The sequence below is a fragment of the Panthera uncia genome, chromosome D4 (assembly GCF_023721935.1).
Source record: "Panthera uncia isolate 11264 chromosome D4, Puncia_PCG_1.0, whole genome shotgun sequence".
NCBI lineage: Eukaryota > Metazoa > Chordata > Mammalia > Carnivora > Felidae > Panthera > Panthera uncia.
Window position 1 is genome coordinate 7992737 of NC_064807.1, and position 15491 is coordinate 8008227.

Genomic DNA, 15491 nt, shown 5'->3' on the forward strand with positions numbered 1-15491 from the left:
GGGAAGTGAATAGAAACTTCATACAAAAACTCATACAAGGCACCCTGCTGTTCATAACATACCAACACTAGAGACATATTCTGTGCCAGGCTGCCAGGCTTGGTAATCTGTCTTGTTCTGTAGCAATTACAAATTTTACATCTGACCGGTTAATGGGACTATTTGAATTCCCCGAAGAGGTGTTTGTCTACAAAATGGCAGTCAATCCAGGGAAAAAGAGTATTTTTTACGTGCGCTTGACTGTTTGAGGAATGGACATGGTCCGAGGTCATAAACTACATTCAGCTATTTATTTACGTTTCTGAGAGTTTTCAAGGTCTGGTTACGGCAGCCTTTGACTTACAACAGTTTAGCCTCTTACAAGGTTTGATGAATATCTAAGTATTTCTGTCCATTGTTATCTGTAGGGTCTTGTAGACATTCTGGTAAATGATATGGTTTCTCTGTGTTTACCCTGTCTTCTTTACACTAGCTCCAGTGGCTGTTGGACAATTACGAGACCGCAGAAGGAGTGAGCCTTCCTAGAAGCACGCTGTATAACCACTACCTACGACATTGTCAGGAACACAAACTGGACCCAGTCAATGCTGCTTCTTTTGGAAAACTAATAAGGTCAATTTTTATGGGGCTCCGAACCAGGAGATTGGGAACTAGGTTAGTACGAAAAAATAAGATCCTAAATGAATTCCTCTTTTTCACACTAACGCAGTTCAGGACAGTGCGTGAGCAGAAGTGCTTGATTACAGATGACATATAAAGAAAAAATGAGGAAATAGCTCAGTTTATACAGTCTCTTGAGAAAAGGACAGGTCGTTATTCAGTGAATGCTGCAAAAGGGGATGATGCATTGTCTTACACATCAGCTGACCAAAGCTTTGAGAACTGATTCTCACCTCATACAGAAATCAGCAAGCCAAACTGTTAACGTAAGATTTACACACGGTGCCTTAAAAATTAATGTATCTCCCTGTTTTCTCTTTTGAAAACTAATCATACCAGAAGTGATGAGTAAGTGACATAGTAAATGGAAAACTATGTTATTTCTTGACTCTTGCAAAATTATACTGAAATGTCTTTATAAATAACTCTTCTATTTGAATAGAGTACGGAATTAAAGCTGAGTTTTTCATTTCATTTTTGGAGATCAACAAAAAATCATTTGTTGAACTTGAAAAGCTGGGGTGTTGGAAGCCCTGGGTAATGACATGGTTCTGTTTAACCTCTTATTAGCCTTCTTTAGAATCTTGGCTACGCAACCATACGTGTATAGAAGCAAAAAGATAGCGTACTTCCGTAACATGGAAACCAGTAACGTGAAGAAGATTCTTGGCTTCTCGTTTCCTTCCTTTGGAAAGAGAAAGGAGTGTTTTTCCTAATCAAAATATGATGAAAATAATAGTTGGAACTGTAGAGATTCATTTTTGTGCCTTTCTATAGTTTTTACAAATTATCATAACATGAATATTTTGAGAAGCTGGGCAGAAGGATATGGATGTTTTTTATTTCCTAAAGCTTCTAGAAATCCCTAATAAAAAGTGTAAAAATAAAGATGCCACACCGTATAACGTTCGACGTTCTTCCTTTAATTGGTTTTAAGTCACAGCTTCATAGTATTCTAGTAAAGACTATTTAATAAAGAGACCCTTACTAATTGACTTCATTGTAGGCTTATGCTAAGAAAAAGGGAGTGTCAGTTTTATGTCATTTACAAGGTCTCTAAGTATCCTAAGCGTGAGTTATTCCATTCTGTTGTATTTCAAGTGACCGTCCAGCTTTCAGATTGCTAGAGGTTCAGCTCTCTCATAAATATGTTTTCTTCTTCCTATACTTGAAAAGATAGTATATTTTAAACGGGAGAATATGATTGTCTTTTCAGGCTAAAGGAAGTAAAGCTTTCAGTCCCTTGAAAAAAGCTCTTTGTTTCTCTCCTGTTTCTTTTGCCAGAACCACAAAAATCATTATTTGGGGATCTAACCTCTTATCCGCTAGCGGAAGGCTCAGGCTCAGTAGTTATGCATACCATGCCAATATTTTGAGACTCTGGGCTTTATTCAACATTCTAATAGCAGTATTGTTGTGCTCCTTTTGTTGTCGAAAGGGATTTCAATGGGTCCTATTTTGAGGCTCCATTCAGACCTTGAAACACATCTTTAAAATAGAAAGGACCAAAATTGGGGTTGTTTGGGTTTGTGAATGAGTAGAATCTATACTCCACAAGTACATTTCGCAATATCACAGCTTTTACTTTCTGATGTTCTTTTTTGCCCTCTCACTAAGTAACAATTGTGTCTCCTGTTCCTTTTAAAATTATATGTGGTCTTTTCAAAGAGAGATGGAAAGTAAAGCCTTAGAGAAATGAGGAGAAAAGAAATCCAATGGGGAAAGTTTAAACAAATACTGTGTTATGAAGGCAGCAGAACTCTAAGGTAGAAACACTGCCGATGGTGAGGGAGATCCTTTCTACCATGGAAAGTGGTTTAGCACTCATTTACTCCTCCTAACCCAGGGAACAGAAAGAAAATCAGTATAAATCATGAGGCAGAACTGGGCCATTTCTTGAGGTTTTAGAGCTAGGTAAAAACCAAGTTTCTAAACAAAGGCAAATCAAAAGGTGTCTTTTGTTCAAATCCATCTGCAAATTAAGTTTAAGCAAAGAAAACCGTGAGACGTGCTGATCTCCCCCAACCGGCTCCCCACCAACCCAACAAAAATGCTCATTTGCAGGAAACAGAGAAGAAACTAGACACTTCATCTGTTTCCGTCTACAAGGGAGACCCCATTTTACTCTGTAGTTGTCATTGGCTACATCCCCTGGGGACTGTCGCCTGCTTCCCCTTCTTCTCCCCACTCCACTACTTACCCTACTCCAGTTTGTAAGGGAGAACACTACTAATTGAGTTTTGTTTTCGTGTTTTTGCTCTATTTTGCAGTGAATTTTGGAGACAAGATCTATCTCTGCAAGTGGAATGCATTTAAGTTTCCATACTGTTACATACTTTGCCGAAACTATATAGATATTCAGATGCCCTACTTTTTTTTTAAAACTAGCAATATTATTTATGTAATAAGAGTGTAATGCTTTTGAATATATAGGCTTCATTTAATCTATGTTCTTTAATCTTGGAAGTAAAATTCTGTTCTATTTTTATATAAAATATTTAATCCACACTTTTGCATTTCTTTTTTGTAAATGAAAGAAAAAAATGGAAAAGCAGCTGATGTCTTGCTATATATAGACTTGTGAAAAGCTATTTTCCCTTTGCAAAAATTTACATATTTAAAATGTTATTTTTGCAAGAATTTGCAAATTTCATTCAGAGCAAAACTTTGTCATCTCTAATAACAAACACGGTCTTTCTCATGAAGATGGGGAAATTGTGACAGTTTTTATCCAGGTGGAAATTTGCCATTTTCACAGAGAAACTTCCCCATGTCTGTTGTGACACATCGTATTCAGCCTGCAAACTGATAAGAATTCGTTAAAACAGAGACTAATAAAATATGTTTCAAAATCAATGGATTAAATGCCTGCCTCCTTTTAGGTTTCAGAATAACACATGATAGACTTTACCGCAACATTCTGTATCAGTCAAGTTACCTCCCCCATCCTGCAGTAATAGACGTTGCACAGATGTGGACCTAACTTATCCAAGACCACAGAATTAGATTTCTTTTCTTCGTTTTGTGTAACTACTTTATAGTAAATTCCCCTCTAGTGTATAGCCCTTTATCCTCTTAATGGATTTTTCTTGGCCAGGTGTGTTTTCCACCTTTACCCCTTCTAAATGAAATCTAAAACGCAAATTTGAAACTCAAAGTGTAACTTCAATGGAATAAGTGAGCTATTGTACTGGTATCTAAGTTTATAAGGAGAGAGTTTTCACAGGGCCCTGCACTGATCGATTCGAAATCTTGTTTTGATTCTTTAGATGTAGCCACCATAAACATGGACAGGTATAATCTGGAACAGGCAGATCGTAAGTCTGTAACGCGAATATGCTGCTTTTACCTAATCTTTCCAGATGTGAAGTGAGGTAGACATCCTGTCTGATTGATATTGGTTTAACTGACTTTTTGTGTCTCTAATGTTTGTTGTTCTTTTATGAAGAGGAAACTCCAAGTACCATTACTATGGGATCCGTGTCAAGCCAGATTCCCCTCTTAATCGTCTGCAAGAAGACATGCAGTATATGGCTATGAGACAGCAACCCATGCAACAGAAACAAAGGTAGACTCCGGAATTATCGCTGACCTGTCAAAGCCACATATTTCTTTAGATGTTCAGTCTCCTTTTTCCCCTGAGCAAATAGAGCAGATACCGAAGCGTACGCGAATGTGACTGTTGCCGGCCTGCTTTTACACATGGACCGTTCTCAAATATGATTTAGTAGGATTTCATTCACCCTGTCGGTTTTCCAAATCTTTCGCGATTCCTTATTTAATTTTGGCCTGTTTGGCCCCTTTTTAAGTTTCACTGTGACCTCCCAAACTATTCGGCCAACGAGACAAAACCCAAAACGTAAGGAGTGAACCCAAGCAAACACCACCTGGAGAAACTTGTTTCGGTGTTGGTGAGTTCCTCGCTTGCAGTCTTGCACCTCCCTCAGTCGTTCTTTTTGACATAACATGCGTGCTGGCAAACTGTTTAGGACTTCTTGCATTTTCTTTGAATCCAGCTTTCATAGATAGAGAATTGTAGATATTAGAGCTGTGAGAGATCTCCAGCATTCATGGACGGATGGATGGATGGATGGGTGGATGGATGGATGGATGGATGGCCGGACAGATGGGTGGGTGGGTGGGTGGATGGGTGGGTGGGATCATAGAGCTTAGAACTGAAAAAAATACCTCTGTCTAGTCTGGTCCCTCAGCCCTGTGACAATCAAAGCCTTCATAGCTCTGTTTTTCACTTCAGTCCCAGAGAGGCTAAATGATTTGCACAAGCTCATAATACTGTTATATAGCCAAGGGCCTTCTAGTCTCATGTGGCTTATATCACAGTTTAGAGTAAATAAAAGAAAAATCTCTCCCTTTTTACCAGTATAGCTCAGCCATAATAGTGGTTATAATTTTTCTTTTAAAAAACTTTTTTAATAAAAAACGTTTATTTATTTTTGAGAGACCGAGAGAAATAGAGCATGAGCTGTCAGCACAGAGCCCGACATGGGGCTTGAACCCACAAACCGTGAGATCATGACCTAAGCCAAAGTCGGATGCTTAACCGACTGAGCCAACCAGGCGCCTCATAATTTTTCTTTTCAGTTGAACATGCAGAGTTAGGAAGGAGAAAGGAGGGCTGAACACAAGAGAGTCAGATGATCTGCCTCACTTTACTCGTTTTATTGATCTGGGATGGTTGGCCAGAGCTCCTTCACATCCATACTAGCTTAGTCGGAAGCATTAGCTCCAAGTCACTGCCAGAGAAACAATATATCCTGCGATGGTCCGTCCTTTCTTTAGTCTGCAAGCACTGATTACGTCTCTGCTACCTGCTAGACCCCATGGGCCCAGAGAAGACGTAGTCTCTAACTTCGAGGAATTCAGAAATTAGAAGGAAAGGCACGTGAAACACTTTTCTTAAGTAACGCAGTGTGTGAAGTGCTGAAGTAAAGCTTTGATCCAGGAACTGTTGAAATACAGAGGAATTTTAAGCAAACCCTGAGAGAGGAGGATTGAGAAGTGTCCTAGAGGAAGTGCTGTCTGAGAAGGACGCGGGTAAACAGGGGTGCAGTCCAGGATGTCCTTGGTAAGGACTGTGTGATTTGGGGAGGCTGACGTGGCAGGGGCAGAACCGAGAAGAAGATTGGCTCAGCGGGAGAGGAGATTTAAAACATACTTTGGGTCATGGCTTAGGGGACTTGGTTGTATACGAAGCTAGCAAGTTTGTTCTCTGTGCGCTTGGAAGCTGTGTACGGCTTTGGAGCAGAACAGTGAAACCTTTAGATTTTTTTTCTGGAGAGATAATTTTTTTATTTTGGGTAAGACATTTAATAGGAGCGGGCTGGAGGTAAAGATGCCTGTTGAATAGTTTAACACCATCATAATTTCCGGTGCGAGTGTCCCAGACTGAAGAGTCAGTTCAGGATTGGCTGCTAAGTAAAGGTTTTCTCCAGGTTTTTAGCTTTTTAATTCACGGTTTCTCAACCTTTTTTTTTTTAATTGCTGATTTCTGGTTTTTGGGGTGTATAGCCCAGGAGATACATTAAAGGGGCTCAGAAAAATACAGTAAGATAAATCACAGAACAGTCCCTTATATGGAGATGGAGTTTGTGTGGATTGTAATAAATTGCTGTTGTACATCGTGCACAGTGGAGCTGATGGGGAGATTGAAACCAAAAAAAGAGAAGTTTGATTCAAAACTAACATCTATTCCAACTTAAATGTGAACAACCACTTGATAAGTTGCACTTGAGACAGCTGGATTTAACCTGCAAGGAATCCCAGCACGTTCTCACGGAAATGGTAGCCTTCGAGGGACATTCTTTGTAAAAAAAAAAGCCTGGGTTAGGGAAGCAAGTCCTAGAACTCAAAAGGGTCTCCTTCTGAAATGGATTCCAAAGCTCTAAAGGTTAATAAGCCATGAAAACCCTGCCATCTCAGTCTAATTGTAGTTGCTTTTAGAATAAGACATAATGTGGATGTATGCATAAAATTCTCAGTGATATTCATAAATTGTACCAACTTTAGTTTCTTGTGGTGTTCGCTCTCTTGTGACATAAGGATGTTAGAGGAGCAAAGAAACACCGCTGACCCTTGAGCAACTTGGGGGTTAGGGGCACTGACCCCCACCCGGTCCAAAACTTGGGTATGACTTCTGTATCCCGGAAAAACTTAACTGATAGCCTACTATTGACCGGAAGCTGTTACCGATCACGGTCGGTTAATGCATATTTTGTATGTTATATGTATGATATTGTGTATACTTACAGTAAAGTGACAGAAAGAAGAAAATGTTATTAAGAAACTCATAAGGAAAATACATTTACAGTACTGAGTTTATCGAGAAAAGTTTGCGTGTATGTGGATCTGCACATTTCAAATCCGTGTTAAGGGCACACTGTGCCGACATTTCTTTGTTTGTTTTTAATGACACAAGTTGTGGCTTGTGGACGGGGGGGGGGGGGGGGGGGGCTCTTGTAATGGTGTCTTGCTAACTGATTGCGGTTAGTGTGATCAACCTCACAGCCCTCTCGTGGGGACCAGCAGGACAGAGGGAGGCTTCTGTTCTCTCTCTGAAGGATCCTACCAACTGGCCGCATTCATAGGCTTTAACTGAAGCCACCTACTCCGTTGCATAGAAGCCACTGAGGCAGTCTTTCTCACCCCAAGTCTGGATGTAGGGGTTAAGAGTATTTGTTGAAAGACCATGGAAAAAGAAAGTATTATAGCATTCATTTTGTGGCTTATAAAACTCAAATGATTCTATCGAAGATACTAAATTGTATGTGAGAAGAGCCTGCCATTCTTGTTAAAATTCAAGTGACATGTGAAAGGTTTCAGATATTTTATAGCAGCTCTTGTGTTTGATATTTTAGAATATTCAAATGGTTTAAACGCCTCAAGCGTTAGTTCATGCATCTAAAGACGCACATCTTCCGTAGTATAAATTTACATGTCTTATGTGTTCATAGGGGACGAAAATTCAAGCGTATGCAGTGATCATTGTATCAGCGAGGAGTGAAGTTTTTGTACACTTTTCTCTTAAGGCTGGAATCATAGTAGTTGTAGAAGTACTAATGATTATTGTTCTGTGTAACTTTATAATTTTTAGAACCTCTTTACATATGGTGTCTCATTTGAAGATTTGCTAGGGTAGTAGGGGAAATTTTCACTTGTCTCCAAATCCGATTCCCAGCAACACCACCATATGGAACATAGCCATGAGTCTGGAAATAAATGGAAACAGCTTCTGATTGGAAAAAAAAAACAGATGTCACAGAACCCATAGTTGAGCTTAATTGAAAAGAGGAAGCCATCCTCAAGCCATGTCCCTAAAGGAGCAGATTAGAGCCCCCTTCATTCCTAGGTATTCATGAGGTATAACAGCTGGCAAGAGGAAATAGAAGTGATGAGGTGACAAGGGTCTTCTGTTCACTCTTGGGCTATCCAACAGGACAGCGTGTGCACATTCAGTGGAGGGCCAAGGAGACGTAGGTAGTCCAGAAGCCCTTCGAGTATCATCAGTCGAGGGACTAGAATCTAGTCTAACACAGTGTAATGACTTTGGCATATTGGTGACCTTCTAGGTAATCGAAAAGAGCTGAAGTGTCTTGGTCAAGAAAGCAAGAGAATGTGTACTAGCTTCTTTTAATATCTTCGGTTGAAAATATTTCCTATGAAAATAACTTCTGCACTTAAATGTGATCTTCTGTTTTTCAAGGCAATTTACTCATGGATAATTGGCTTGCCCTCATTCAGATAATAAATAAGTTAGGTTATCATAGAGCCCAAAGATCAGTAATCTTCAGCTGTGGACACCAGGTAAAAATGCTTGCTGCAGTTTATTTTTAATATTTCAGAGACGTACCTAAAGAGCGTTGGCATACCTATCTTAGTTATGTTTCCAAATCCTTGTAGCAGAAGTGGTGGGACAGAGAGCCCAGTGCTGTTGACCGTGGGCTGGGCGGGGTTTGATCTCAGTTTGATCTGTTCTCAAACTATTAAAGCACATTCCTCCAGCAAACACATAGCAACCAGCAGCTGCGTAGAGAATATGTCCATCACCTCCAACAGAGATACCACAGAATCATAGAATGTTCAGCTGGAAGGAAGAGGTCACCCAGTCCAACTCATCCTCTTAATGAGAAAACTGAAGCCCGTACAGGTTAAATAACCTGCCCACAATCATGTAGCAACCAGGGCAGGAACCTAGTCTGCTTGTCCTTATAAGAATGCCGCCTTGGGGCGCCTGGGTGGCTCAGTTGGTTGAGTGTCCGACTTCGGCTCAGGTCACGATCTCGCGGTTTCTGAGTTCGAGCCCCGCGTCGGGCTCTGTGCTGACAGCTCGGAGCCTGGGGCCTGCTTTGGATTCTGTCTCCCTCTCTCTTTGCCATTCTCCCACTCACGCTCTCTCTGTCTCTCTTGCTCCCAAAAATAAATAAATATGAAAAAAAAATTTAAAAAAAGAAAAAGAATGCCACCTTTAAAGAGGGAAGATAACCCAAACAGAAACATACACATGTGATAAATTTTTGCATATGAAAGAAAAGGAGGGGGCGCCTGGGTGCCTCAGCCATTTAAGTTCTTGATTTCCGCCCAGGTCATGATCTTGAGATTCGTGAGTTCGAGCCCCCTGTGTGCTGTCAGTACAGAGCCTGCTTGGGATTCTCTTTCTCCCTCTCTCTTTCTTCCCCCAACCTCTCAAAGTAAATAAACTTAAAAAAAAAAAAAAGGAAATACAACACGTTAGTGAGTATGTCCATACTAGTGAGGGAATGTGTCACCCCCTGCCTCTTTGAGTGGTCCCTTCACAGGAAGTGGATTCTGTGAAAGAAGGAAACTTTGTGGCACTCAGAGGAGGGGAAACTGAGGCCAGGTGGAAAGATGATAGAGCAAGGCTACTTTTGCTCTTCTGTAGACGAGTGTGAAAGCACGCATGTTCCGAAGGAGTGACGGAGGACAAGAACCCTTGTCATTAGAAGACCTTCCTTAGTCTGGACTTCACAGACTAGTGGAAAGAACTCCATATTTAAAATTGGGAGATGAGAGTCAGAGTATAGGCTGCTTTGGCATTTCTGCAGTGTGTGTAACTGAACTTCACCGAACCTTGGTTTCTCCATCTGCAAAATAAAAATATATAGAGTAGACCACCTCACAGATTGTTTTGAAGTTCAGGTGGAAAAAAGTATATAAGTGTTTTTTTTAATAGCTGGAAATATTCAAGGGTTAGGTAATCTATTATTCTGTACTATTATACTATGTGTACCAGAGAAAAATATTTCTTTAAGAATAAGGCTGTTTCAGAGGAGAATGAACCCAAGCAGTTGGGCAACTTTGGGTTCCATTTCTTTCTTTCCATTCTTTCCCGTTCTTCCATCCCTCCCTTCCTTCCTTCCTTTTTCTTCCCCAGTGGTTTTCAGCTTTGATTGATGTTAATAGTGTATTATCCCTTTCCTAGAACGTGAACCCCCTGGGGTCATTACAGAGCTTAGCATCTAGACCTGGCAGGTTGGTCTGAGAGAGCAAAAGGTAGCAGGAATCTTTAGTGGGAAGTTGATCAGGTGCTCTGCCTTTGGCTTTTGGAAACATAAGGAATCTCGGGCCCTGAAATATTTAATGTTCGCTAGGCCACTGCTGTATGTAGTCCCTGATGTCAAGACGGTTTCCCCTGACGATAAGAGAATCACAGATAATCACAGTTCAGTAATTATTAACTATGGTAATTCGTGTAAAGTTTGTTAAGGGTAACAGCTACCACTCCCCCTTCTGACAGACATTTATTGGCCATTTAAAATGTCCTTCAGTAAGCTCTTTCCATGCAAGATCTCATTTGGCAATTACATGGGCTATTTACCGATAAGGAAATCGAGACCCATTTAGTTTTGCCGTATGCAGGAAGGTCACTAACGTGTTGCTTCTTAGAGCCTCGGGTTGTTCTCTCCTGTGGTTGTTGCCATCTTGGCGTCAGGTGGCGTCGGGTTGTTATTTTCCAAATACAGGAGGAAGGGGGACATCCCTCTAGAATGGGTGTAACGGAAAGGGCCACTGGGAGGACCCACTGGAGAAACTCGTGAGATGAGAATAGCGTCTGCCTCTTTCAACATTATAGCCTCAGCACCTAAAGAGGGCCCTTGGCTCATTTGTCCGCGCTCCGTACCTACTTGTCAAGTGAACGAATGATCCGGGCTTTCATTTTAGCCAACAGCTTCAACCTAGTCCTTTCCGCATGAACCCCGCTGCAATTAAGACAACTACCCCCATCTGAATTTAATTGTCCCCTCTTCTCCTTGCCCCACGGTAGATGTTGAGCTAGTGAAGAGACAGGTACTTCCCGAGCCGCCCACAAGAATGGAAGAGACGGAGCCACTGTCATTAACCAGCAGGGTTGATGTTCGAAGTCGTGGAGACACAGACGTGCTGAGTGGGACACCAGGGAGTCAGTATTCTCAAAGAAAGGCGTTCTCGGCCCTCCCGGTTTTCCTCTGACCTGTTCACGTTTTATATCATTCCAGGCCTCGAGCCACCTAAAGATTTTCCGAGGTGGTTGTTCTAAAGGGAATCTCAAGATTCCGATAGACAACTTGAGCCTCTGTCCCTGATTCTGAGCTCAACATTTCGATTTGTTCGTGCATATCAGACGACTGTGTCCTTCCCAGAATGGTGAAGGCTCTCTTGGCCCGTGCAGTTGAGAGTTTGCATTTTTCCTGTGCGTTTTTCATCTGCTTCAGAGGGACTTTTCCAAACGTTGCACTCAGTCCACTGAAAATGCTGGTACTGCTAAATATAAGAGAGTCAATATAATAAATATAGGCCACTCTTTGCCTTTCACTGGATTCCTTCAGTGTCTGCACATGTGAGATTATTGACAGAATTAGATATTATTTTACAGTAGAGTTCCAGCTGTCCAAGTTCTAAATCACAGGTATGACTAACCCCATGGGGGAAGATTCCTAACAATTTACCGTGTTTTCCATGTTAGCGACAGGTTTCATGCACACGCTCCGCTATTAAAGCATTAGACTTTCTTTGATTTCTTAATCATTAACAACTTTAGCTTTGATTGCCCATGGAGCTGCAAGCTGTTAAAATTATCATTTGCCTCTTACTAATTTTGAAACCAAGAGCTGTTTCTTCATTTGATGTAGCACAGGTCTTTCTCAGAGCACATATACTCAGGAGCACTAAGAATCTCCTGGAAGAAAATATAATCTAAAGCTATTGGATTTTTAAAATAGATGGGATAGAGAAAATACTCTTTTTTTTAAAATTTTTTCTGTTTTTTTTTTTAAGTTTTTTGTTGCAGAGAGAGAGAGAGAGAGAGAGAGAGAGAGACAGCATGCACATGAGTGGGGGAGAGGCAGAGAGAGAGGGAGACACAGAATCCGAAACAGGCTTCGGGCTCTGAGCTGTCAGCACAGAGCCCGACATGGGGCTCGAACTCACAGACAGCAAGATCATGACCTGAGCCGAAGTCGGACGCTCAACTGACTGAGCCATCCAGCTGCCCTGAGAAGATACTCTTAAATACTAAAAAGTGCAGCTTTTTAAAAGATTCAACAAAGAATTTATTTTTTTCAGGAGAAAAGTGTCTCTGGATTTTCGGTTTAGTGTGTGAATAGTGGGTATTTTATGAAGAAGCTAAGGAGGCAGGAAATTTGAAAACTGTGTTGCAACGCTAAAAGGTCAGTTGAAATTCACCCAGGGTTAACATAGTGTTGGGTTATCATGAAAGCCAACAGAATGTAAAAAAACTCCTGGAAAGATTTTGTTTGTACATAGCCTTTTCAAAACCACGCCCCTAAAGTCTTTAACCCATAGTAAATGCTCAATAAATATTTGTTAAATTGATTTGATACATGTTAAGACCAATTGGTAGTATGATCAAATGAAATATGTGACCTTGAGCATTCATTCATTCATTCATTCATTCATTTATTATCCACTCACTGGTAGTTATGTCCCAAACGTTGTTTATTGGGAACAAATTGAAAATTGGTGACTCAGTGTACAAAAAATGACTTTTCTCTGATGTTATGGGTATACGTGGACAGCCCTGGGCTGAAGGAATTTATATCGGGCCAAGAGGCTCCTGCCGACTAGTTCTGTGCAGGTTACTCAAGACATATCTGGGAGGCAGGTTAACATGGCCAATTCCTAAGCCCTATTTTTAAAAATTTTGCTGGCTAGACCTAGGGTGAGCCTAGCTCTTGAATTTTTTGGAAAGCTACCCGGTTACGGATACACGTTTAGGTTCCAAAACCCAATGTAAGATCATATCATCTATGACTGTTTCTTCCGGGAGGAATCAGTTACCACAGATAGTTGTTCAGCCTGTTTGTAATGGGACTATTCTTGACTTCCTGTTGGAGTGGTGGAGACTCAACTCTGAGGTGATGGTAGTGATAAGATGTTCTCCTTCGATCATCAGGAAGATCAACATGTAGCTTTTCTCCGTCCAGTGTTTGTGATTTCTGGGGGTTCTTTCTACATGCCAGTCCCGTGCAGGGCAGTACCCTGAGCATAAGCCCCTACGTGACTTATTGCTTAAAACAAAGCACGCAAATCAGCATTACCTTGGAGCTCTCTCATACTTGGAGGCTCCTGAGGATACTGCTCTTGTCTGCGAGCCATATTGCTGCCATTTATGGCACCCACCGCTCCCAGACTCACCCCCCAACCCTTCTCTGAGGAGATACAACCTCAGGTTCTGGCTTCCAGAGGTCCCGTTGACAAGGCAACCAGAGTGTATCCATTCAATCCACCGTTCACCTTGCTATTCTTACGGTTAGAATAAATCCCCTCTTTTCTTTCTTTTTTTTTTTCTTTACCTATCCTATATGAGATTTGTTGTTAAGTACTGGCCTGCACGGTCTCTTCAGGATTCACCAACTTCCTTCCTTTTTATCTACAGGCTACTCTTGATGTGTTTTCCATCTCCTGTGTTAATAGAGCATACCTCTAATCAGCCCCTCCCACTCAATATCATTATTAGGAAGCATAATCGTGCATTAGTTATAATGTACTCTGATTTTGGATGCTCATTTAAAATACCATACGTGTTCCTTCCCCTTATGAATTTCCTCTGTGTCCATGTTTCTGAGGAAGCAGATCGTTCTGCCTGCGGGCTTCAGGCTTGACAAGTACTGTGTGCAAGTAGATGGCGACACAGCGTCGTCTGTCCTCTGAAAACTTACGGTCCCTCAGGAATATACATCATTTCTTTCTTTTTTTTTTTAATGTTTATTTTTGTGAGAGAGAGCACGAGCGAGCGTGAGCAGGGGAAGGGCAGGGAGAGAGAGGGAGACAGAGGATCTAAAGCGGACTCTGCACTGACGGCAGAGAGCCCAATGCGGGGCTCGAACTCACAAATCGTGAGATCACGACCTGAGCCGAAGTCAGACGCTTCACCGGCTGAGCCACCCAAGCGCCCCAACATCATTTCCTTTCATACGTACCCTTGACATTTGTGCCTACACAACATCCGTGGTGTACTAGGTGCTGTGCAGGACAAAGGAAGCTTGATAAAGCATAGCCAGGCAAACTCTCCTAATTACTCTCCAATCCTCTGTTAAGTTTAATGTAGTTGAAATTGATAGGAAATATTTCCATTTTCTCTTCTGCAGGGGAACTAATTCAAATCCTTTTAACCTCTTGTCTGTTAACTCCCTGCATCCCAAACTCCATTAACTTAAAGGAAGAAACACGGTTAAACAGTTTTTGCCTATTGTATTAGTGGCATAAAATTTCGTAGCTCTAAAAGCGGGGGCTAAAATCAAAGGAAACCTGGAATGGATTAAAGAGGATGAGAAACTTCCCTAAGGATAAAATCATTCACATCTTCCAGAACAGAATGGTTGGCAACTGCTTTCCCACACAAGTACTCAAAGTACTTGCCGCACAAAGTCTTTTTTTTTCTTTTTTTTTTGCCTCTCCACGATAATTTTTTAAGGAGGAAAAAAAATCAAAACATTCCATTTTTTTCATAAGTGACACTTCTAACACATTTTCCCCAACGCAAAAGTACTTTGAGTTCTTTTTTCTTCTCCCGGTAAATAAAAGGATAGGTTTGAGTTGTTTGATGTCCTTACAGAATAACAATACACATTTTGGTGGCCCAGGGCCAACACGGATGAAGTCAGTTGTCCTCTTTTCCTACCCTGTTCGTCTTCTGACTTTGTTTGCTTTTCGTAGTTCTCTGTGAGAGACTGTCACCTAAGAAATGAACGCAAATGTCATTAGGAGGGATTACAGTTTGTTTCTGGGAAGGTGTATTTATCTAAGTTCTCATTAATAACATTCAAGATGGAATCATTTCCTAACACTGCCCGACCCTTGGTTTGCGTGATGTCTGTTCATTTCGTATCTGTCACCCAGTGCCAGTGCCTGAGCGTATATCTTGTTCATGTACCGGGGACATTGTTATTCACAGTAATTCCATACCAGTGGTGCAGTTGACTTATAAGAGTGAAGTGTCTGGGTGGAGAGAACATTAGGTGGTTTTGTTTAGAAATATAATCAGAAATGGGGAAAAATGGGAGAAGAAACATAAAGTGAATGTTATCTCTAGGTAATAAGCTTATTGTCGATTTTCATTTTTTGTCTTAGGGTTATCTGTTTTTCTGAATTTCTAAATGAAGGAAAACAATTGAAATCTTAGAAAAAGAAGAAATTACAGTTGTTGCTTCTTTTCTTATTTTGTATTTGCCCGTCTTAAGAGACTCACCCGGGCTGATTTTCATATGTGCTGTTTCTCTCCCGAGGAGTTTTTCCTTCTCTCCCATGCAGGAGCCTGTTTGCTGTGTCTTAGCAAGAGAGTTCATGAGTTTGTATAA

The 15491-nt window shown here is 41.1% G+C and overlaps 1 protein-coding gene across 10 annotated transcripts in view; it reads left to right on the forward strand.

Moving 5' to 3' along the window:
- Nucleotides 1-15491, forward strand: part of RFX3 (regulatory factor X3) — a 286010-nt gene that overhangs the window by 212711 nt on the left and 57808 nt on the right. For all 10 annotated transcript variants that reach the window (XM_049632946.1, XM_049632974.1, XM_049633000.1 and 7 more), the window contains 2 exons: nucleotides 473-654; nucleotides 4109-4228. In XM_049632946.1, coding sequence (XP_049488903.1) covers nucleotides 473-654; nucleotides 4109-4228 — 302 coding nt within the window. The remainder of the gene's footprint in view (nucleotides 1-472; nucleotides 655-4108; nucleotides 4229-15491) is intronic.